Source organism: Metopolophium dirhodum, chromosome 5, assembly GCF_019925205.1.
Source record: "Metopolophium dirhodum isolate CAU chromosome 5, ASM1992520v1, whole genome shotgun sequence".
Lineage (NCBI taxonomy): Eukaryota > Metazoa > Arthropoda > Insecta > Hemiptera > Aphididae > Metopolophium > Metopolophium dirhodum.
In genome coordinates this window covers 13,515,302-13,541,237 of record NC_083564.1, presented here as the reverse complement: position 1 = coordinate 13,541,237, position 25,936 = coordinate 13,515,302, and the positions used below count along the sequence as shown (strand labels likewise).

At 29.9% G+C, this 25,936-nt stretch overlaps 1 protein-coding gene across 1 annotated transcript in view; it reads left to right on the top strand.

The window, feature by feature from the left end:
- LOC132944764 (uncharacterized) overlaps positions 1 to 25,936 on the top strand; it is a 58,647-nt gene that overhangs the window by 18,702 nt on the left and 14,009 nt on the right. The window contains exons 2-5 of the mRNA XM_061014247.1: positions 638 to 774; positions 6,629 to 6,926; positions 21,285 to 21,562; positions 22,735 to 22,950. Coding sequence (XP_060870230.1) covers positions 638 to 774; positions 6,629 to 6,926; positions 21,285 to 21,562; positions 22,735 to 22,950 — 929 coding nt within the window. The remainder of the gene's footprint in view (positions 1 to 637; positions 775 to 6,628; positions 6,927 to 21,284; positions 21,563 to 22,734; positions 22,951 to 25,936) is intronic.

Here is a 25,936-nt window from a genome sequence, read left to right as displayed (position 1 = left end):
TGTTCAACTGATGATTTGTTTGCGCAAATTTGTTGAAACATATTTCATTGGACTGTCAGCCGTATATAATAAGCGATGACGTTTTTATTTTACCCTGCTCTCTTCTTTTTGTTAAACGAGATTAAGCTGCTGTTGCATGACATGCACGAAACCGAAACATTGTTCCGAATATAACATTGAATCTTTCGTGTATTGTCCGAGATATAAATTGCATTTCATGCTTTTACCCGCAAAAATTATAACTGCTTTAGCTTGTAAACTTTATTACTCTGTTACGCGTCAGCTGCAGTACGAGCTATACAACGAACGGTACTTATTACCGCCGCCGCGCATGTAGTTTTATGTAATCCGCCAGACAGTTTCCTTAAAAAGCTACCCTGGCCTGGTTTTGATTTATTATTATTATGTCGGTGTACGAAGGTTTTCGTTTTCGACAATCGTAACGACGCGTCTAGACGTGTCGATGATAATAATACATTATAATAACATCATACGAGTGATCTATGCCACTTTGCATTATGCCTATGGACTATGAGTTCTTACCCGATACGGAAGGTTCATTATAATATTTTGTCATATTGGTACTGACTAATATTTTCGACCGCATACTAAAGTAATTTTCTTTTTTTTGTTACAGCGTGCAATCGAACTTATTATGGAGATGTCGGAAAAACGTACGAATTCGAATTACATCGCCCGAAACCCGACAAGTTGCCATTCGTCTGCTTTATAAAACTCGTGGCACCAGGTCATCATTTAGGAGATCTAATACAAGTGAGCACATATTTAATAAACACAAGTAACGTCCTTAAATTTAAATTTGGAGTCATTAATTAAGTATGAAAAAAATAAAGTAGTACCTACGTACATTTTTGAATTAATATTTCATGGTCAGATAGACTTGAATTTTGTACGTACTTAAAATTATAATATCCAAATTTCCCGTTTGATATTCAACGTACGTACAGCATGATTCTTATAGCAGTTTCCTCTTATTTTCTCAAAAATGATTAACAATTTTGAAGAGTTTTTTTCATATTATTTGAAGCCACTGCAAAACAAAAATTTTGTATCGTCATTATTTTTTACTTTTTTGTACTGCAGTATATATTGAAGTTTAATATTCCAATTAGAATTTTGATCTGAGGCTTTCGATGTATAGATATATTAAAAAATGAATTTTATTATTGATTAGATGGTTATAACTTATAAGTATTTGAAGTTTAAATGTGTGAAATGAAGGTGCACTACTCCACTCATCAAAACTTTAACAACCGTCATTATAATATTGTAATTAAAAAATGTAAAAAAAACTTTAAGAATTATAATGATGAAAATAGTTATAATTGTAATTTTTTCAAACATTTTGTTTTATAGTGATTTTAAATTAAGTAAAAAATTGTTTTTAAAAACGATACCAATTTTTAAGATTATTACTACTTACTAGTGTTATCTTTCAAAATATTTACCAAGCATAAACATTTTGAATTGTAAATGATACATAGATAATCAAAATTCCCGAATAAGTAGACTATATAATAGTCTATATATTATATTAATATAATCCATATTTATTTATGTGGAGTATAGGTTAGTTTTTTTGAATTCTTGCCATATTAAATTATCTGAAGAACACTTTGGGAATGATTTACAATTTAAATAATTACTTAAGGTCTTAAATACTATATATATTTTAGTTAAGTATAACGTTTTTATGTTCTAAAACAACTATTTTAAATCACGAAGAAATATAATTTAAAAGTAAATCGAATTATAATATTGTTTATTATTATTTATAAATTAATAATTATTATATTTAATCTCAGGGATAGGTGCTGTAATAATTTGAAGGAAAACGATTACCATTGAAATGGAAATAAGTATTAACAAATATTAAATCATGTAAATTATGTAAATTTGAAATAATTCAAGTATTACTCTTGGAATAAATAATATTTTAGCATAATGTCAATGGCAGTACTATAAGTTATTCAATTCAGTTTCAAATCCACTCGAAGAGATAAAGTGGATAAATTTTACTTTTAGAACAGAAAACTGAATAAATGTGAATTAAATAATCGTATTGATGTATTATATGAATTGTGTTTACTATGCTAGAAACTAAAACGATATCAATATAATATTAAATACAGAAATCGGTTATTCAATTACCGAAACACATAATATATTTAGTTATTCTGATTCAGTGATGTAAATTATACTGTTTAAATTCAACAGTATAATACTGTATTATGCAACACATAATTTGATAATTAATTAGCAGTGGGAATGGATCGTTTTAATACGTTTCCTTATTTATTATTAAAATAATTGAAAAGATTGACGTTATTTTGATTCTGTTAAAAATGTTTCGGAGAATCGCCGAAAATTATGACCAATTTATGTGGCACTGATCAATTATTATTGTAAACAAAGAACGTTAAAACATAATAATATATTTAACTTGTTAACATTAATATTATTGAATTAAAAACAAAATATTGTGAATATCGTTAATAATTGTTGTAGAATGGAAAACTATAAAAACTGTATAATACATTTATAAAATTAATATTAATTTTAAAATGTTTTTATATTTTATATTACTGCGAAGTTATGAGTATGCCATGTCTAGTTTATTTTATATTTATGATAAACATTAAACATATACAATATACAAGTTATAAATGAAAATTCATTAGAATATTGTTAGTCAAGTTTTACTGTGTTATTTAAATACAATGTAGGCTTAGCATGCACATTTGTAACGGCAGAAATTACTTCATAAAACAAAATTTGTATTTCCAATTATACTGAAAAATATTTATTGAGTGAAAATGTGAATCCGTCAAATTTTTAGATCGATACCTATTTGAAAAAAAAATAAATTTAGAAAAAAAATATGTATGTAACTTTTTTTTGACAGACCCAAGTATTATAGTTACCTATATAGTATAATATTTGTGATAAAGTTTTGTTGTATTTGATTAAAAACAATTAGTTATTTTAATGGATAGTTACATCTAGAAAATCAGTGTTTCGATTGTGAATTTTAAATTGTGCATAATATAATATAACTGATTTGTTCACAGATCACATTTGCAATCCAACCCATATTTTTAATGAATCAGTTGTTTTATTTCATTAGCCTATAATTAAACAATATTAGTTGTATGAATTACTTTCAAAATGTACACAATTATTGAATACAAAACATAATATATATAATGCTTTATTAATTATATACAGTGAAATGGTACCCATTGTTTATTTGAATGGGATTGATTTTACAATACCTAATATTAATTTTAATTTAATATAAATAAATGTGATATTATATCAATAATTGCAAAACAGATGCCGTGGCTAACTGTGATTTTCTCAATGGTTATACATTCAAGACGTATAAGAACAGATTGACGACAGCTGTTGAAAAATATTGAATAAATATCAGCAAGCGGTTTAACCAAATTCGGCCCAGAATCATTTTTCTTATGAAATGATTTATATTAAATTGCTTTCAAATTTAATACACCAATATCCCGCGTCGTGGTGAACAAAGCGAAGCGAATAAGTGAAAAAAAACAGCTTCGAAAGTTGTCAGTTGTCTTGTAATCACCTAATTGAAGATATTACATTTATTTTTTGATTTAAACTTTTAATTATGATTTGTAAAATCACAGACCAAAGTATGTCAATACAACATTTTGTTTAGTACCAATTTAATCATTTTAAGTTTTTAAATTAATTATTAATGTAGAATTTAATTAGTGAGTAAGTCCAATATAAAATAATAATAGTGATTTAATCGTTTTCAATTATATTTATATAATATTATCGTCTTTGTGAAAAGAACAAAATGGGGTAATACAAATTATATTATGCGATAGTGATATCGATCAATGTTAATGTCCCAGAAAATAAAACGGTCCGTGCCAATTTTACTTCTGCGAAAAGAGGACGTGAAATACATATGTATGTTGTATTATAATTTATTCGGAAGAGCAAACTTGCGTTTTGCTAACGGCAAATGTTGATAACAGTACGGGCGGGTATTTGTTTTCGGTTGGCCAACGTAGTTACACTAATGAAACTAAAGTAAAAATCGTTTGAGAATTTTTATTTTAAATTCAAACGATTAAGGTTTGGAAAAAATACATTTTCAATTTGAGAGAGTACCACATCGCGAGTATGAATTACGTGGCCTGCTTTGCATTTAAGATTATACTTTCGTATAAGTGGTAAAATCAGTTTTATGTAAAACCTATATATACAGAGTGATTCACCAAACATACTCATCCCCATTTTTCTTTTAATAATGATTGCATTAACATTTTATTTTTGGAAATTTTTTAATATACTCAAAGATCATAATATATAATATACTCAAATTCTTGAATTTTGTTGTACTACTTAAGGAGTGACCTATATTGTAACAAGTACAAACCTCTGATTTTTTAAATGAGAAGCCCTTGTTTTTTCTGTAAATTACTTAGTAGATTATTTGTTGAACATTTTTATGTACCTAATTCAAAATTTGAATGAGTAGTTTCTTAGTTATTAAATGTTTGTATTAAGGATAATAGTTCTTAAAAATGGTTTTACAAAAATATAAAATTGACGTAAAATTGAATCTAGTATTTATTTTACATTGAATATTTTTACAAATTATTAATATTTATAGATTAATATTAATGACTAATATAATATAAGTAAATAAGTTACTAAATGTTACTTGACTTTATTGATTTAATATCCTGATAATAAAATATAAACTATAAGTCTCTACGAAAGGCGCAAATAATAATTGTTATTAAGATTTAAGAGTTAAAACTCTATATTATACGTTGTACACTTATAGGTTATATACGCTGTCTTATATCGTCAGTGATCTATGAATAAAAAACAGAAGAAGTTATAAGTAGTATAAATTATTTGGTATGTTGAATGAATGATTTTAAATTATTATTGTTTTCCTTGCTGTAGTGAATAATATGTTACAGTAGTTTTTATAGGGTTATTTTAATATTACTATTCATTTTAATAACTAAACGATTTATTTTATTTCCGTTAATATAGGTACTTTAATTTCTATGTGGGTACATTATTTAACCACGACTGATATTAGCACATTCCAATATTGTTGACCCGTCGTAAATCTTGCAAAGTCTTTCAAAAGTCCGATGACGAAGAAAAAGTTTTTCAGCTCTATCAATTCATATAGTCTAACTTCTAAATTCCACTATTATACCTACCTAGCAACAAAGTGTATTAAAGTTTTTTTTTTTATTGAGAAAAAAACTCCATCACAATGCTCTAACGGTTCAAACTAGAGAAAATGAAAAAAAACGGCTGTGTCTCCCCTTAGCCAACCCCTAGGATCCACTCTTGACTATATACGGTACTTATATATAATATAATAGTGAGGGAATCTAGGCCACAGTCCGTCTTCAAATGTCTGGATCAATTACAATTTTTAAAACATTAATTTTTTCCTGTCATCATAGTGGTGACCGTATTTCTTCTACAATAATCTAAACACACACACACAAACAAATAATAATTTTATAATAAAATAATGTATTATATATTTTAATATTTTTATGAATAAGTTTAATAAGCTAATTATAAAAAAAAGCAACATAATAATATTTTGTTACCCATCATTTTGTGTTATGATAACGGACAAACTGACAATGGCAGTGGTGTACCGAAAATGCCTATCCATACCGCCGTGTGATCATAATACATAATAATATTAATATTATATGTTATTGAAACGCGTCGACACTTTTTAATAAATTATACTATTAGCTTATTAGTTATTACTGTTTAGAATTTAGATGTTTAAAACGTCGAGTAGCAGCCAAATAAATGTATTATGGAAAATTGTCATATTATTATCTCATTTACAACATATTTGGTCAGCGAGTATCATAATTATGTAATTTTTGGATACATACAATATTACGCGTACCTATATTAGTATAAAATTAGCAAATACTAGTATTAGATGATATAAAAAAGATATTACTAGTGTTCGCCTTACACACGTGACAGAACATGGCGTGTTGATATGTTTGATATAATAGTGAATTTATCTATTATTAAATTTAAAGGTAACGATATTATCCAGGGTATTTCATAGGTTTTATTATTGCTATTTAAATTTTAAAGGCAGTTTATGAGCGTTGTAAAATACCAATAGTTTACACATTTATATCTCGCTTTAAGCGAATATATATTAATAAAATCCCACGGGTTGCCTCAAATAATATACTATATAGTTTGTCCTGCCTTTAAATTTGATGACGGGTCGATTCGCTCTAATAATATCAAAGCCAACACCACAACGTCGATTCTGCTGAACGCAAATTTGCCATATTGCGTGTTTCTACTGCAAAACGGATATTATATTATGCTGCGGGTTTTCTGTTCTCTTATACGATAACGTTATGTAATAATCCGCGAATGTGCCACCTTCAAAGCACATAATATTATACCAGTGTGTAGGTATTTGAGTGTTCGTCCGATCAAACAGTTCGAAAACATTTTCTACATTTACCACTACAATGACAAACTCTTGTACGCAATACTTACACTTTTACATGTGTGTCTTGTCGAGCAGGTGACTTTGGACAGTTTCACCATCGGGCGGTTTGCTTCGTACACGAACGCTGGATGTCCGGACGGCGACCTTCACATCACCGAATCGGACAGGCCGGCCGTGTCGGGTGGCTGGTGTGGCACGTCCTGGGCGCCTGCTCACTACTACAGCGAGACGAATTCCATCACTCTGCTGGTCCGGCTGTACACGCTGTCCAGCCTGGACAACACGGGTTACAACTTCGACTTCCGACTGGGCTACAAAATGCTCAACCGGAACCGCGCGGTCGTCCGGTACGGCGAGCAAAAAATGTTTGCGAGTAAGTCGCCCACGGGGCTCAATGGATATTATTATTAATAATCACAATATTATAATAATTAATTGATCGATAATTGTAATAGCGGCCGCACTATATATGTATAATACGAAGGAAAAACGATTTGATTAAAAAAAAAAATATCCCGAACTAAACAGGTCTGGGCCTACTAAGTCTGAGAATTTGAGATTTGAAACGAGCGAAAAACAATCTCGACTTTAATAGTTATAATGATACATAACGTTATAATATGTTTATTGTTTACGTACTACACACATAATATTGTTAATAAATAATAAGAATATGTTATCTGTACTACTTAATATCACCATCGTCCAAAAACTGCGATACACGGACTTTTTCAATTCCACCCCGCGCGAAACATCGTTAAGTATCCACTGTACTTACGATATATTGTCAGGCCAAAAATGCAAAAATGCTATAAAAGATCTAAAAAACATTACCTCAGGAAATTACCAAGAAATTCAAATTAACTCATGCCGTTGTTACAGGGTTAGTTTGATATTTGATATTTTATAATCTAAAACCTAATGACAAACTGTGTATTACTTTTTCACTATCAAACGAAGTAGGTAATTGTGAATAATTCATTTAAGTTATATACATGCACCCGGCTAAAAACGTAAATACATATTTAAGACGACATTAAATGAATATACAAATGCACAAGACAAGAATTCATACATATTTTTATTTTTTAGTTTCAAAGTACAAGATGCACGTACATACCTAATACAAATGCATACGTCATACACACATACGTACATGCACACATACATAATATGTAAACAATTAAGATAACCATAAATATGTGAAAAATTCATACGAAAAAGTGTAGGAAATGCGAAATAAAAATTACTTTTTACTCTGAATCGTTTTACATATTATAGTAGTGAAATAAAATGTTTTAGTTCGGTTAGCATTTTGTAGCACTTGTAGAAAAAATAATGCAAAAATGATGAAAATCCTTTCCGTCTATACCTACCTACATTATTATTATGTTCGAGCGAACGTGATTTAAATCGCTAACGCTGGGAATTCTGAAATATTGACGATAATATTCCACCCCGTGGCCACGCGCGTATGCGTGCCACGCGGGGTGGGTGGGTCACGTATGTGGGTGGCGTTGGTCCATTATTAATCGGTCGATGTGTTACGCAGTATCATCGCAACTCGCGCAAATCCAGTGTATTACGTCTCGATTATTGAAACGGCTAAAATGTTTACACAAACGGTTGGTGCATACGTCTCTGCACGACGGTATACAGTTCGACTATAGGACCGCGGCACGCGGAGCGTGATAAATGTCCGACGAGTAATCGAAATAAATACTCACTTTGAAACAAGAGTCTTATATATATTCTTATTACCGACGAAATCGAAACGGTATGTGTATAATCAATATTAATCGTCGACTGCCGCTATAAAAACACATATTCCGTTTAGTATTCGAATTGTGCGTATCACAGTTACCGTAAAAACGCTGATAAGCCGTTATTACGCTAATGTTTATTACTGCAGCCCATTAAAACTTTCCGTAGAGGTTAACTTTTTAATTAACTTAAATTTATCGTCTGTACGCTTTAGCGCATTAATTGTTAAAAACTATTGTGGCGATTCCGAATTCGTCGTTATATATATTATATATATAATATATATATATATCGAAAACCGTCCTTGTATATAACGCCGAACCAAAGACCAATATTGGCAGGTAAACGGTCAAACAACGACCAACTACGGCCACAATTACGTGGCCTCATAATTTATCTGATTGAAATTTATTATATTAGATGTAGTTGAAAGGGACAAATAACTGTGTATAACTTACGAGTATTACGACATAATTTCTAACGTAAACATTGTAGAAGTAGGTACACGCGTAAATATTGAAATAAGTTGTAATAAACGGAAATGCTTTTGTGTAAAGTCACGCGTATTATAGGTGTATAATGTGTACAGGAATTTATGAATATTAATGTTCATTGTGCGGGCGGAAAACTGACAAACGATGTTCAAAAGTCGTTGTGATCGTATACCCTATCGTAACTCGATTTTATATCAAGAGACATTCGACGGAATTACCAACAAAAGTTTCATTATCTTTATGACGGGTCGTAATGAAATATGTCAAAGTGTTTTAAAAAAGACGGTTGACATTTTTCATCGTCATAGATGTGTGGCGTTAATGTTTAAACTATAATGATTACCTTATACAAGATAGGCAAGCGGAACTTGTGAATAATATAATATTAGGTATATACGTATATTATACAAATGAAAGTCCGTAAGATAAAGCTGATTTTTTTAATTGATAATTAATAATTGGTTAGGATTTTGATTAATTTGCGAAATTAATTTTTATGGCCCAATACATGACAATAATCAAGTACCTCCTAATATTGTAGTTGGCCATAATACAACTATCGTGTTGTTACATCAAATTACGAAACGAACGTAGGAAATTTCTATTTCTTTTCTTTCGACGAAATAGTAATAACTTGCCTGCAGCAGTTCAATATATTTTACGGTATTTTTTTTATTTTATTTTTTTTTATCGGAATTCAATGCTTATTATTAAATTATTTACACGTGACCCGGTACAAAATATTTATTTATAAATTATAATAACATAAAATAACATAGTTTGTTAGCAGGCCAAATGGATTTATTCGCACCGCGACACAAAGCACGCAGACACAAACTTACATGCAAAAGAATGGAAACATAATTATCTATTATATAACTTAAGTTTCACCAATCCTCAATTTCTCACACCAAAACTATCTTATTTAAATGTAATATTTTTGCGAAAAATTAGTGCGTTTCACTGAAGTGCGGTTCGTGTAAAACTGTAAAACTATGTTTTCAGAATTTTTGTGAAATCCGTGTTGTCGAAAAAAAAATTGTAATTATTACAATATTATTGTACAGTACCTATATCATTGTCGTTTTTACTAGTAAAATTATGTTCACCTCCGGCGGCGACAGAACGAATTCAAATGTTCGTTATTTTTCATTTGTGGCCAATAATATCGATTCGAATTTTTACTCTGAGCAGAGTGCTGGCTGCAAACAGCTACGTGCGGCGTGGCAAAGTGGCAATATTTTGAAAAATTATGACCGAATCCCCTCCAGGCTGACGAGAACAAACTCACACAGGAATTGCGCACTTATTGTTTGCGAAAAAATACAATATGAAAATACACGCGTTCGTTGAGGGGGGGGGAGGCTGGGGAAATGCGCCGCACATGCCTTGACGTATAACAATAGATGCTGCGCAGATCGTCGTCGTCGTCACGCCAATCGCCACCGCCGCTTCAACCTATCAGCTGCCATCAGCTGTATATACATATTATAATAATTCATATTGTTTTAACTATGACAATGTACTTTTAGGTTAGGTCATATTATAACCGTCCCACAGAATATTTCACAAATATCTTCGGTGCGTGCCCCGCCACAACTTATATAGAGAGATGGTATCCTATATACCTACTATTATATATATCATATTGTGCCCGCGCATAACGACGTTATCGATTCTTGCGTAGGGTATAAGTATATATGTCTACAAGTCCGCGGGATTGGTAGAGGGAGGGGGGCACACGTTTTTAAAATTTTTACTTCGTTCGAGAGTGCACCACAAATTATATATATATATATTATATATTCATATGAGGGCCGTCGCTGAAAGCAACTCGACGTACGTCACATAATATTATATAAGTCTATACTCATTATCGTAGATTTGTTTTTAATCTTACGCAGGTAGATTTGTTTTCCTCTTTCACTAAAATAAATTTGATGCTGCTTCACCACCGGTCACAGTTGCAGACTATACTTGCAGCGTATTGATAAGTTTTGTTTACGTTAAAAATGACCAGACGCAACTCTGGTAATTAATTAAGGCATATGCAACTGCGGGGTTATTAGCCACCCATTAATTTTTTTACAATAAATTCCATTTATCTACTCGTATTTACAGTTGGATATTTAAATTTTTACATTGTTTTGCTTAAGTTAAGGTCTGGAGTCTGGACACGTTTTTAACACTATATTTATAGTAGGTGTGTATATTATATGTATATACATTTGGAAATGAGAATATGCCTATAAAATATACAAAATCATAAAACTATAATGTATATTATATTATAACCTATATAGTATGTATATACACTCAAGTCTCGATATACTTCTAATCTCAACGGGGATAAAAATAAATTTGACTTATGTGTTTTCCTGGTTAAATACCTAAAATATAACTTATAAATATGTACTTCAGGGGCAAGAAAAAACTTAAGAGTTATGAAGGTTTTCAAATTTCAAGCTATTGCAACTAGATTGTATACCTACACAATTTTCTAAATGGACATCGATTGAATGACATAATATATAGGGTGAACAGAGAAACTGTGATAGTGAAATCGAGTTTTTCAAGAAATGAATATCCATTTCATGAACATCGATCATAATCTGGAAGTTGTTTTAAGTTTATGTAATTTAATCCATTTCGTGAAATGGAAACCATTATTTTACACTAAGCGTAATTATTTTTTAATATGCCGTTCATTGGTTGTCTATTTAGTACATTTGCGTTTTTGGGAACAAAACGAAAACTAGTATTTTTTTTTTACGTTGTTGTTTGTATTATTTGTTTTTCCCATACAGTCGTCCGATCTATAAATTGGGTCAGAAGCTAATTAAATATATATATATTTTTAATAGTACCTATTCACTATTTCAGCGGATACAGTTTGTATTAAATTACTATTTTTAATCATTTGGTTTTCTCAATTCTAAATTCTTAATAATATTGTGTTTTGTAATTATTTCCAATTTTTTCCGTACACCAGTAAATTTTTTAATGTATATTATAATATTTTGGGACATACGTATCGATACACAGTGCTGCAGTTGCACAAATTCGCAATTATACCGTTGTTATTGGTCAAGTAAGTTTGTACAGTTTGTACGCGTAAAAATGTGCAGCAGACATCAGTTTAAGAATTATTTAAGTACTTTTCGCCACGTGTACTTACATAAATTATTTAAAACATTTTTTTCTAAATCGAATATACGCGTTGTACACGTTTTACAGTGTCAAATAAGTCGACGTCACGTTTTACCGTATTTGTATTCCAGTCGCCGGAGCAATATAGGTACCTATATAAACGAAAAATAAAATGGAGGAATTAATATATGTAGTCAATTATTATTACTGGCATTCACATTTCATTTGTCAATTGTAATTATATACAACTATACCATAGTGACTACTGTAAAATTGGAACAGTAGGTACCTACATAGTAATATATAAATGTATATTATGTATGTATTTGTTCGTAGGTATATATTATGCACCTATGTATTTATGTTCCTATATATGTATACAGTATACACCACTAAAAGTAAATAAATAGATGTAGTTGAGTAAAACGGGTGATGTATAGCGTGACATATAGTGCTACGTCGCGTCGTTTAGTCAAAGCTGTTAAAGTAATTTTAAACGTTCAGTCAAATGATTAAAAGTCGTTGAAATTTTTAATAAAGTCGTCAGCGAAATGTAATTATGTATAATTTTCCAAGTTACGATGAATTATATTATTCCTGTATCGTTTTGTACTGTAAGGTTTCGACTATAACTTTATAAGCGTAACTAACTCATGTCTGTCAATTAAAAAAAATTAACGATCCATTGATGGGACATTTTATAATGTACTCACCTATACATGGATATTGATTACTGGTATACAGCACAATATTTAGACACGTCAAAACCATAATTTAGGTATAAATAAGTATATAATATGGGTACCGATAGTTGACGTCGACTTAATGGGTCTTAGGAACTGTCAGAAGTGATTATGAATGATTAAAGCGCGCGTACGTAACTTAAATAAAAATAAGGGTGCAATCGTCTCCCTTAAACATAAATTTAAACTTGATAAGTTATTAATACAGATATCTGAGAAATGACGTGGACCGAAAGAAGACGAATTAATTAACGTACAATGCTCATTAAAGTGATTCAGATGTATAATGAAAAGTGAGATCAAACGTGACACACTATATTGTACGTTGTATCTGTGCGTGTACAATAACAGTATAAATTTACTCATATAAAACGAGCAAAATGTTACGAGTTAAACGATTATAATTACTCTCCATCACTGTTCCCTCTGGTTATATACAACTGTGCAAGATTGAATTTTAAATGTAGTAAATTAAAATAATGCGAATAACGTGATCTACGAGCATTTTGAAAATATTATTAAATACACGATTATACATCATAAATCATAATACATATTATAAAAAGCGTTACAAACGGTTAATGCGGTAAATTGACAATCCATTTTGCCCGTGAAAATTGAAAGGCTGTAAACGATGTATAAACGTACATAAGATACTTATAAAAGGTTATACTTCAGTTTTTTTTTTAAAGGTAAACTTTATTTTGTACTTAATAAACTTGATTGTATGTAATTATTGTACAAGTACGCATTCATGTAAAACGTGCCGGAAAAGATTAAATTTCGTCGAATTATGTGCGCCAGTAAACAAAATAAAAAATATAATGCAGTTTTTAATCTTAATTAATAAAAGTATTACGCAGTTTAATAGTAGGTGATATGTGTATAAATTATTTACGCCAAATAAAAATACTGTAATTATTTATTTATCAAAACTATTTAAAAGTCTATAAGAATCGATATTAAGTTAGAAATAAATTGTAGTAGCATTACAATTATCGAGTTCAGCGTAAATCCAAGTAATAGTAAAACTCTATATATATAATCATACTATATGGAAGTTGAAAAACGGAAGAATTATATACGTCAGGATATGTTTTATTTTTTTCTTGATTTAATATTTCGAGGTATCAATTATTTATGTTTATTAAGGAATCGGATGATTTAGTTCGTGGATATAAAAAAAAGGTAATAGGTTCCTACTATTCTTTTTATAGGTGGATAAATTTAAAATGAGGGACGGAGTGGCCGAGCGGACTAAGGCGTCGGCTGCGACGCAGCCGACCCGAGTTCGATACCTCGGTCGCGGGTGTCATTTTTATCCGGGCAAGTCACGGTGTCCGGAGAACAAGTGCCGCCATCCCCCACCCGGGCATGGCAGATACCTACGGGTGCCCAAATTAAAAATGCTGCCAAAACAAACACACACGTGTAAATTAATCTACAGAACCCTCCCCTACAGTATCACACGCTAATGACCTAGTAGTCGAAGCCTTTATCCTAATAAAAAAAAATTTTAAATGTTATAAACGTTATAAACTTGAAGGTAATGAGCGATTATACGCAAATATACAATAGTTTTTATATTTATATTCATTGATAAATTATTTCAATAATATTTTTAAATTTTGTAATTATTTTTTTTTATCATGACCATAATATTTTTCTATTGTTTCTGCTAAATATACAGAGTGTGAGAAGAAGCAATGTGAGCGGAGAAGAAGCAATGTAAGCAAGTTGAGAAGAAGCAATGTGAGCGGAGAAGAAGCAATGTGAGCAACAGTTCCTTCTCCGGCTCTCGATTATACCGGAAAAAAAAATATACAGAGTGATCCATTTGATTTGGGCCACTCATTATTACATACAACACAAACGTTTTTGAACGTATTTCTTTTGCATAATTTTAAGTCATTACAAAATAGCATTTTTTAAAAATTGTATATTTTTACCATTTTTTTAAAAAGTTTTTTCTCTTTTGAGTGACAATATTATAACGTACATTTTTAATTTTCCATTCTGAAGCAAAATATTATTCAGAGTATTTAAATCTATAAAAATCTTATTTGAGAAATGTTATTTATTAGAAGTCTTTGAAATTTTAAAGTTTAGATGAACAGAGTATAGTGACAAACAGTATGCGGATTATACACCCGTACAATACACCACTCCGCTATTTAAAACTTTAAATACTTACAACTCTTAACTACTAGTCTAAAATTCGATTTTATGCATCGATCTACCCCAAAAATATTCCACTGACGAAAGTGGAGAAGATGGTTTATTAAAGGAAATAAACATGGAATAATCAAAAACAAACATTCAGATTTTTTAAGAAAAATGATTCTTTATTTTAAAGGTGTACCTATTACATGTTCACGCGTGGTAACATCGGCACGCCAACAGCCGGTCCTACTGCCCCCCATAGATGTTTCACATCAAAAATAAAATTTAAAAAAGGTGGGCAAGTGAGTTTTACTCTGCTGTACAGTAGGTGACAAGTAGGTCACTGTATAATGGATGGTATTAAATTTGAATTCAATGATATAATACCATTGTATAAGAAAAAGATTTTGAGCGGAGTCGGTATGTCAGTCTAGGTATATGACATATATTATACTTATCTATGGTATTAAAAAAAAAATTGACATATAATAATAGGTACCTATAATAAATTCCAAATTAATCATATCACAATATCCATTAGGTAGGTACTTATAACACGTTATACATCAAAAACAAACCGTTATAGTGTGATACTATCATGGATATATTATAATAGTATACTTTAGAAGTTTCAAGTACCCACGAATAATATTATACAATTACAACAAAATAACTAAAATAGTAAGTTATTCTAGGTTTTTTAATATGTAATTTCGTCCAAATCTTTAACTTAAAGTGACTATAAAAATAAACTTTGTTTATGTATTATTTAGATTTTTTGGTAACAAAATTAACTATTTACGTGGAATCTTGTTTTAAATTTTCAATCCTTAGATATAAAAGTTGAACATTTTATACATTTTTAACTACAAAATAATTATTCAATTTTAAATTTTATAAATCTTGTCAAAATTCGATCTTAAAATGTTTATAAAAAAAATTGTGACTATGTATTTTTAATATTTTTAAACTGCTATTTTAACAATATATCAGATGCCTTGTATTAAATTTTCACGCTTTTTTACACAACAAATAAAATTTAATTGATATTTATAGAAAAAAAACTAAAAAAATTGAAAACTGACAATGTCCGTAAATAGCTCAAAACAAATCAAAATATTTTGAAAATGTTATCAATTATAAGAATTAATAAAATAAACATTCAGTGAAATTTGCATGTATCTACAGTTATTCGTTTTTGAATAACAACAAAATAAGGAAATCGCTACATGAGAAATCGAATCAATTTTAAACGCTCATAAAAATTTAATTTGACTTATTTATAGACGTTTTTATTTTGATAAAGGTAAATAACCTTATAAGGAATCTTGCATTACAATTTCAAATCTTAGATTTAATAACAAAAATTTTTATGAATTTTTAACTCAAAATAATTTGCTAATTTTCGTGATTTTTCCATATTTTGTCAATTGTTGAACTTTAAATGCTTCTAAAAAAAAACTGTGACTAAGGATTTTTAATATTTTTCAAATGTCATTGTAACAATATAGTAGGAGTCTCGTATCAAATTTTCAAGTAAATTTACACCAAAAACCTAAATCAATTTTGTGGAAAACCGATTTTGCGTAAAAATTCCCGTCTTTCCTTAATTTTTATGTTGTTTTTCCCGGTGCTTTTGAAAACTATTGGGAATTTTAACCTCCCGAGTGCACCTACTAGATTCAATTTCCCATCGAACAAGATACTGTTGAAGAAAATCGAAGCAGTTTTACTGCCCCAAACCGTGATGACAGACACACAAAAAAAAACACTCATCATTGTAAAATCAATACATTCTACTCAGAATCTTAAACGAAAACGATAAACTTAGTAATAAATATAATTAACTTTTACTGTAATACATATTTTTAACAACTTAAAATTATGTAAAAATGTACCTTTATAAAACGCTAATAGTTTTTGAAATAATGATTATCTCACGTTAAATGGATCACCGCCGATGTTCCGGTGTAATAGGTATATGTAATACGCATATTCAGAATAATATTATAATTCGATCATATTAGTGCTAACGCTAACGATAAAATGATCTCGTCTTTCAACTTTATTGTTTATTTATTATGATTATGGTAACCATAGTACAATACTAAATGCCGTTCCTCATCAATCATAGTGATCGGACTTCCATAGCATTAACCCACCATTAGATTCGCATTGAATGCTGAAGAGGCCAAAACCACCTCTCCCTCCAGAGTTGTCGCGAATCCTTTAAACACATCAATCCCTATAATCTAAACATATTTTGGTTTTTTTATTTTTTTTTATCATTAAATATGCAATTTAAATTTTATATTTTTTTTGTATTCTTATTTCTAAGGGGAGAGATTAACGTATTGGTTTTACAATAAATTATGTGTATTTTTTTTTGTCTATCATCATTTTTGAGAGCACTAAAATTGTTTCAATCTTTAACTATATGTCTCTGAATGAGGGTGCTTCTTGGTTACAAATTGAATTTAGTAGTTTGTACTGAGAGGGGGGGGATTAAAAGTAATTACTGGTGCTTTTGAAAATTATCGGGAAAAACTGGAATATTTACACTACACCAGTTTTTGACAAAATCGATCGTGTTTTATTATATAAATATTTATACGATCATTTTCTAGATAATGACATTGTGATATACATTTCAAAATATTTTGGTCTTTTTTTTAGCAGTTTATAGACATTTGACATTTTTATAAGAGTTTTAAGTTCAAATTTTGACAAAACCGGATATTTAAACGAAAAATAACATTTTTTCCTTTAGTTATTTTGTTGAAATTAAAAATATATTAATAGCAGGAACTTGAAACTTTTCGCCATTCCTTTTATTATTATTTTCTACACACAATGACATTTTCAATATATTTAAACTAAATTTAAACTATTTTTACCAAAGGTTATGTACACACTGTTCGTTGGTATTGACTTATTATAACTTTAAAAGTATAATAACAATAATTTAATTATATTATGAGCGATGATTTTGGCAAAAATTAGTTAAACCTACCGCATTATTAGTAGTACCTATAGTACAACTAATATAATTAAATGACAGAATATCCTTATAAATAGGTTTTCACCATCTCCGCTCAGATTCGATTTTTGTATGCAATGATTTACTATAAATTGAAATTAAATTAAACAGATACATGAAAAACGAGGTACACTTGATACTTATATAGTATATATTATACTATACAAAACAGCGGGTTTCCCGGTTTTTTTTAAAATTTATTTTACTGTAATAAGTCGGAATATTTTAAACATTTTGGCAGTATTATACATTTATACTTGTAACCGTACAGTAGGTGAGTACTTCAAGTACTTGTACAGTGTACTGCTTGTTCAACTGTCAAATTGAACTTTGGACTATTTGAACAATATGCCATTAGTGCATAGTGCATACATTAACTAGATCAAACAATTTGTAAGAAATCTGTGTCTGCGAATGCAAACTGTACCTTCCACCCGTTTAACGGAAACTTGGTGATGTATACGATTAATTTACTTGAGAAATTACGGAATGACAACTAATGTATAAGTATTATAGTGTTTAACAAGAATATTACCCTCAATAATTTGCTCGTTTACATTAATTAGTTATATAGAGGTACCTAAATATTTATTTTAAAGCAGAAAAATAAATATAATATGTAGTGAACATTATTTACATTTTACACCTTATATATTTGTTTTACAATAACAATATTATATGTTTTGGTATTGTTTAACAAAAATATTCATATGTTGTGCACAATATTGCACTCATTTCACAATCTGAATGTTTTCGCATAATTTTACAAACGGTGTAATTGATCGAGTGGACTCGAAGAGAATTTTTTTTATTAAATGAATACGAATCACTATTTTAATTAAAATTATAATCTTGGTCAAATTGCGGTCTGTTAATTTATCGTATTTAAATTAGTTACGAGCTATTACTGTATACCTATGTACAATGACGTACATCATAATACGACGGACATTGGTTGCGTCACATGTTACGCGGATAAGTCGATTAAAATTAACCACCTTTTTTTTTTCGATGGGATACGTCGTATTTAAATTTAAGGCAGTGTGGATTTTTTTTGGTACACATGCTGCTTATCTGCTTTAGACCGAACAAAAATATGAATATATCCGTACGGAAAGTGTATAATATAAAGCCATGGGGTTTTATTCATAGCGTATAATATATTATTGTATATATAGGTACCACTAAATCCCACCTTTCCCGATCCCCCGTGTACCAGATAGTTTGGGTGTTTACTTTTTCGTCAGTAGCCTGCGATAATGGCTTAACGCTTGATACAGGAGGGGTTTTTTGCACAAGCATATTTTGCTTAAATATGTTGAATGTTATTTGATATTAGTTTGAGCATAATTAATATTGATATCGCGGTTGAAATTTGAATAGATTATTAGAATTTATTTATTTTTTATATTGTAAGGGTGTTTTACATACAAATAATAATAATAGTTATAAATATTGACTGTGATTTTCAACAAAATATTGGTAGACCAAATGGTCATTATTGCTTCAGCTAAAATAAAATGCACACATCGTAATCGCGGGAAAAATAAATTTATATTATGAAATCGAATGAATTTAAATTTAAATCAATGACCTATATACCTATATTGATAGAAACTTAAAACTTAAACTTTTTATTTTATAAATTCGCCTGAACTACTATAGGTCATTGGTGTCTTAATTGTTTACGTTAAATCTGTTAACTTTGTTTATTGACTTTTTTTAATGGACTATTCGCAAGTATTTTATAAAAATGTACGTTCCTCATATAGTTGTTATTTACATACTCATATATAAAAGAACAGAAATTTTATGTTCCGTTTTCTGGCAGGGCACTTTAATATTTTCCGATCTTTTTTTCTCAAAGTTGTTCCAAGCACCTCCTCCAGTGTAACCATAATGGCACCTTTTTTTCCATATTGTAGCCAAATACTGGGCATACATTTTGTATTGATAGTACCATGTTAAAATAAGTTTTTACTAAATTTAGTTCTATATCTGATGTATTTGTGCACAGCAATATATAACAAAATTAGAGTTAGATTGATAAACACAAAAAATATACTTAGAATTATGAAAAAAATTCTGAAATACTATCGTATGTTATTAAAATCATTGTATAAATCAAATTACTTTTACACGTAAAACATGGACAGCTGCTCACTCGTCGGCTCATGACGTCATGTGGGTTATTCATCAACTCGTTTATATCTCGTCGAAATATTGTTTTTTAATTTGAGATTTTTGACTACCATAATACACCAATAAATTAAAAAGGAAAAAAAAATGTAGTATTGTGATGTCCTTTAAAATTTAAATAAGAAATTTGAAATTATAGTTAGTTAAATTAAATAGTGACTGTTGGTCCAGTTTGAATATAAGTATAGATAATGGATTATATAACACAATATGTATGAATATTATTGCAACACGAATAAATTAAAATAATTTTAATCAATAAAAAGTAAATGTCTAAAAAAAATTGACATTTTTAGTAATACATAATATATTTTTAATTATATTCTATGACTTACCACGCCAATTCTGTGATAATTTGTTTAATTGTCTTATTATTTTTAAAACATGTACAGTGTATACGGCATCGCTTATTATACCATATTTCAGAAAGAAGTAATCACTCCCATTATCCATTGTTAAAACATTTATATTAAATTAAGACGACTACGATTGTCTGTTATATTGTGTTTGGCACATAAATCTGCTGCACTACCCGTCCGTTTTGCGCTTTTCAAGACGGAATGACAAACGACCCCGAAACGGCCATAAAACAATACAACAAAGATTTTATGTACAACGGGAGTTCGCACAAATGACCGTCGTCATCGTCTTGGTCGAGTTCGGAGACTCGCAAATATACATTATAATATTATATACTTCAGCGGACCATATAGTAATTAAATAATACAATATAAGAGCAACTCGTTATTCAGCGGTAACTTTATTTCTAAACTATACATTTTTATCATAATTTATATATACCTATCACTTATCTTTTACCACTTGACGAGTCGATTCAGACTGGTGTGAAATATTGGATGACACTTATGAGTAATTGGACTGCGCGTACAGTGTAGAATTTACGTAAGTGATGGCCGGTCACTGTTTTCATACGTCGCATAAACCAAACACAAACCGTCGGCTGAAATAATATCACAGGGTTGAATATTAGGGGTAGGTTTGCGAAAAAATAAACAACTTTTGTTGACCGGCCTTTTTAGAAATCATGAATTTGCAGCCTCCGATGCCCTCGCTCAGCCAGAGGCTTGAATAATTTATATCGTCGTATTTCCCTATATTCGACATGTTTTATTACATGTTTTTTTCTCACGCTTTACGCTCGGACCTTTGTGCCGCAGAAGTAAACGAATCGTTTCACATGGGCGACCTGATGGAGGGCACTTACTGCTCACGGATATTCAGCAACTGCGACAAGAAGAGGTGTGTGCTGCAGTCACCCAACTACCCTGGGCTGTATCCACGGAACTTGACTTGCTACTACGCGATCCGGCAACACGCGATACCGTACGGCCAACAGGCGCTAATATCCATCACGCAGCCGTACAGCCGTCTGGTGTCGATCAAAACGGATCGGACGAATCCCGAAGGAGCTGACCCGAAGCCCGTCGAACGGAAGGTATGGAGGATAGCCGTGCAGGTCATCGCTGCAGGGCCATGACCTAACCGTATTTGTGTGTCATTGGGTTTCATCGGGTCTCCAGAACTTATATATTATTACTTACGTAAATAATGTTATATTGTCATGATAATATTATGATCACGACGATCACTGACAAGAAACAATCCATTATTTTGTTGTTGACGCTCATCGAAACAAACGAAATAGTTTTTAATATGCAAACGACCCATTAATATCTTCGGATATGAATCGACCGGTATCGTACTTATTCAATTCTGCTACACTCGAATACATTTTTTTTTGGTTTGGGAGTCCCAAATTGGGACGTTTTACCGTGAAGTTTTTGTCGTACAAAAATCAGTCACTTAGATATTAAATTTCGTATCCCTACATAGTACGATATAACGTCATAACTCATAATATATTATTCTAAATTACTAGATATGTTTAGAGTATTCGTTATAATATCCTATATTATACAATCACCATTTATATATTTAAATCTACGTAATTCAATAAAGGAAAAAATACATTTTTTAAATTGTGTGGAATATAATATTACGTATAAGTAGGTCTTCCATTTATACGACAACGTTTTGAAAAATAAAATTAGGTTTTAACTTTAATGATTTATATTTAAATTCAAACAAAAGTGTTCAATTTCACCAACTATACTACACTTTCTGACCTTGTTATTTTCACGCTAAATCCATTTTGAGTTAATTAACTCGAGGTACAAAACAGTTTTCAGCTAAATATTGTTATAGCAATTAATGAACCTATATAAGGCTGTTTCCCGATGAAACCCTTTTAATAATAAATTACTCCGTATAAATAATTTTATGCTAAACTGTTGAAAAATTAAACTTTGTGCGCTTCGTGTGATATATAGTGTTCTTTTAGCAAATTCCTCAAAAAAGGAATATTGAAACAAAATAATAGAACCGGAAGTTAATTATAGTGAACCTTACTGCATTGTATTTCAGAACTTTTTATCTGATGAGTAATGATCAATAGTTGTTGATGATCTAATACTTTGGGTTTATAAAATTCATTTGAAATACCAGCTATATCTTAAAATGTTTAATATCATTTATTACGCAAACAAAATATAGGTATTTCGATTTTGCTTATGTTTTTTCTAATTAAAGAGAAAAAATTATATACAGGACTGGAGCAAGTGCGACAACGTACCAGATTTTGTGACCGTTTATGATGGATACACAACTAGAGATCCGATTTTGTTGAGATTCTGCGGATCCGGTGAAACTGTGCCCGTGACTACGTCTAGTGGACCTGAACTGTTAGTTCAGTTTTCTACATCACCATATGGCACTCTGATGTATCCGTTCGGTCCACTTCACGGATTTCAACTTCAAGTACAAGTGAGTACACATTTCAATGACTTTATATCAACGGTAATTTCTGACGAACATTATGTAGTCCGCTATGAGTACAATAATAATAATAATAATAATAATAATATAACGTATTAATATATTACACATAGTGGTGGTTTCATCTATATTTTTTATTATCAAGATATACACACACTTGCATTACGATTACTCGCTCGACTACCTACATTATTTATTGTATAATTATTTTTGCTATAAATATTGTTCACATGCCTACAATATAATCACAATATAATTACGGTCATTGTTGACTATACCTAATATAAACATTAAACCAAAAGGCCTCTTTGTATACCAATTGTCGTTTGACAGTTTGGAACTTATTTATTTTAAATATTCGAGCCGATTTTACCCTATTCATGCCAACATTGCATTTAAATTCACAACAATGAATTTTGTCATAATAGGTATAATAGTTAATAATATAATAATATATGACGCTATAAATGCGGCAAAGTTGATACAATTGACTTGTTTATATCTGATTGAATTCTTATGAGTTTCATCTAAACTTTTTAAACAATAGAATACAAAATATATAAATCCTATATTCGCATACATCGTTATAATATATTTTACGTTTCATAACTTATTACTTATCAAGCGAATTTATAAGTTTCATACGAAGTAAGTACATGGAATATCTTACAAAAAATATTTTAGGTATAAGTGATGGTCTAGACTGGCTGATATATTATTTCAAATATTCAATTTTCAAAATAATAATTGAGTAAAAATGTTGATCAATATTACGCTTAAAATACGTATTTTGTAAAAAAAAATAATAATAATGATAATAGTAACGAAAAATGTGATAAATATTATTTTGTTAATAAATGTAAACGGTATGTGTACTTAGGAAGTATTGGATTTATAAGTTTAAGTGGAAACACACTTTCTACTCAAGAAGTTACACGTATGATATGTATTAAAATTCCTGAACAATAATGTAATTATAAAATCACTTTAGTCTAAGTTTAAGTTCAAACTTCAAAGTAAACAGAACTCATAATTATTATTTTTATCGTTATCTACACAACTGCGAGGCCAGTCAAGCGGCTTGTGGCAAATTTTCTAATAGTTTAATAATGATTAAATATAGGCTTGATTACACGATTATTGATACTATTCTTGCGCATCGAAAACCATTTAAACGACTTTTATTCTGTTTTATCTGATAGGATATTATTGTTACGAGTTTTTATCATACGTTTTCCTTTTAAAGATTAAATTTCTGTTCACCGTGCATAGAAAAATCGATTTCAAACGACGCGCCGTAGTCTGAGTGGCCTCATAAAATCGAAATAAATACGCGTTTACGGTTTGGCGTGAAATATATCAAAATCGGCGAAACCGGGATAATTGACTCCAGTGATATTTCACCCCTTTTATTTTAAATTTGTTGAAGGTTCGTGTAGTAGCGCCGATGACTATAACGAGCACCACGAGAAAAGTGTACAACTGTATAATGACGTGCAGTATAATTGTGTCAAAACGATTTTACATTCACATTGACCAAGACGTGGAGGGTGGCAAGGGTGGTCTGCTTCTGTTGTGAATTCGTTTAAAAATCGATTTTCATCACATTACAATGCATACATTATACCTAGTTTATAACAAAAGTACACAAATATGTATATATTTATTTTTACAGTGTACATACATATTATTATATTGATAATATTTTATAATAATAAAATATTACTGGAACTGTTGGGAAGTATTTATTTTTGAAACGCACAATTCTTCTAAAATGTCATAATTATAATTAATATTAAGTTTTATATTTAACTGTAGTGCATACTTTCGACCCGGCTCTTTCTTTTTTTTTTTACCACCATGGAGACTATTTTTCAGGTATTTCTTAAACCATAATGGTTTTGTAAATTTAAATAATTAGTAATAATACATTGTGTATGTAGCATTCATTGGCCATATTGTGGCCTAAATCTTAACTTTATATAAATATAATAATATAATACATTTTTCCGACAACATTTCATTTAATTACTCAACATTGTATATATGCTGCTTTAGAGAGTAATAATAAACTCGCATAATAATATTTGTTATTATTATACGTCAAGTTATTTCAATAATAATATGCATATTGTATTATTGTCACACGGCGTTTCAGTTAGACTATTCAGGTACACACACCATACACCGTCAGTGTCGTATTCGTATTCCCAGTATTTTAATATTTTTAATATTTTTTAAGTGTGGTTTGTTACATATTATGTGAAAATACATTATAAACGAGTAGGTAAGTATAGTGGGAGGAACCGTGTAGGAGGTAACATAACCTAACCTATAACGGAAGGGCAAAATATTTTTGTTTGGTATACGTAATGGATATGACGACTAAATTCAACTTTTGGCACCTAATTAAGATTGAAGTAATTGGCAACTATAGTTTTTATTTGATGAAAAGTAACATAGTAATTTAAGTAAGAACCGTGTTGAATTTGATCATCAATAAATCGGGTTTATTTTAAAACCACTATTATAAGCCAGTACCAATAGTTTATTTAAAAAAAAAAATAAAACACGAAGAACTTATGAAAACACATGATAACTTTTCCATTAAAATATTTATACAAACGGAAAAGCCAACTTATTACAAAAATCAATTTCCACTCATCGGTAGACATCCTATACGCTGTCGGTGTACATATACTTGTATATTTACATATTGTAGTGTGTATTCAAATTAAGGATATTTCAATAGATGTTTGACCAAGCGATAACATTTACAACACGAAATGTTTTATCATGCTTTTCGAGATAGGGTTCTTCCCGTTAGACCGTATAGGCATATTATGAAAATACTTTTCAAAAAAAAAAAAGAAGAATACAAACAAACCTTTCAAGCGCAGTTCACGCTTGAATAGTAAATGATGTGGATCTAAGTAAACCAAGACAGGACTCTACATTATGTAAATACGGTTGT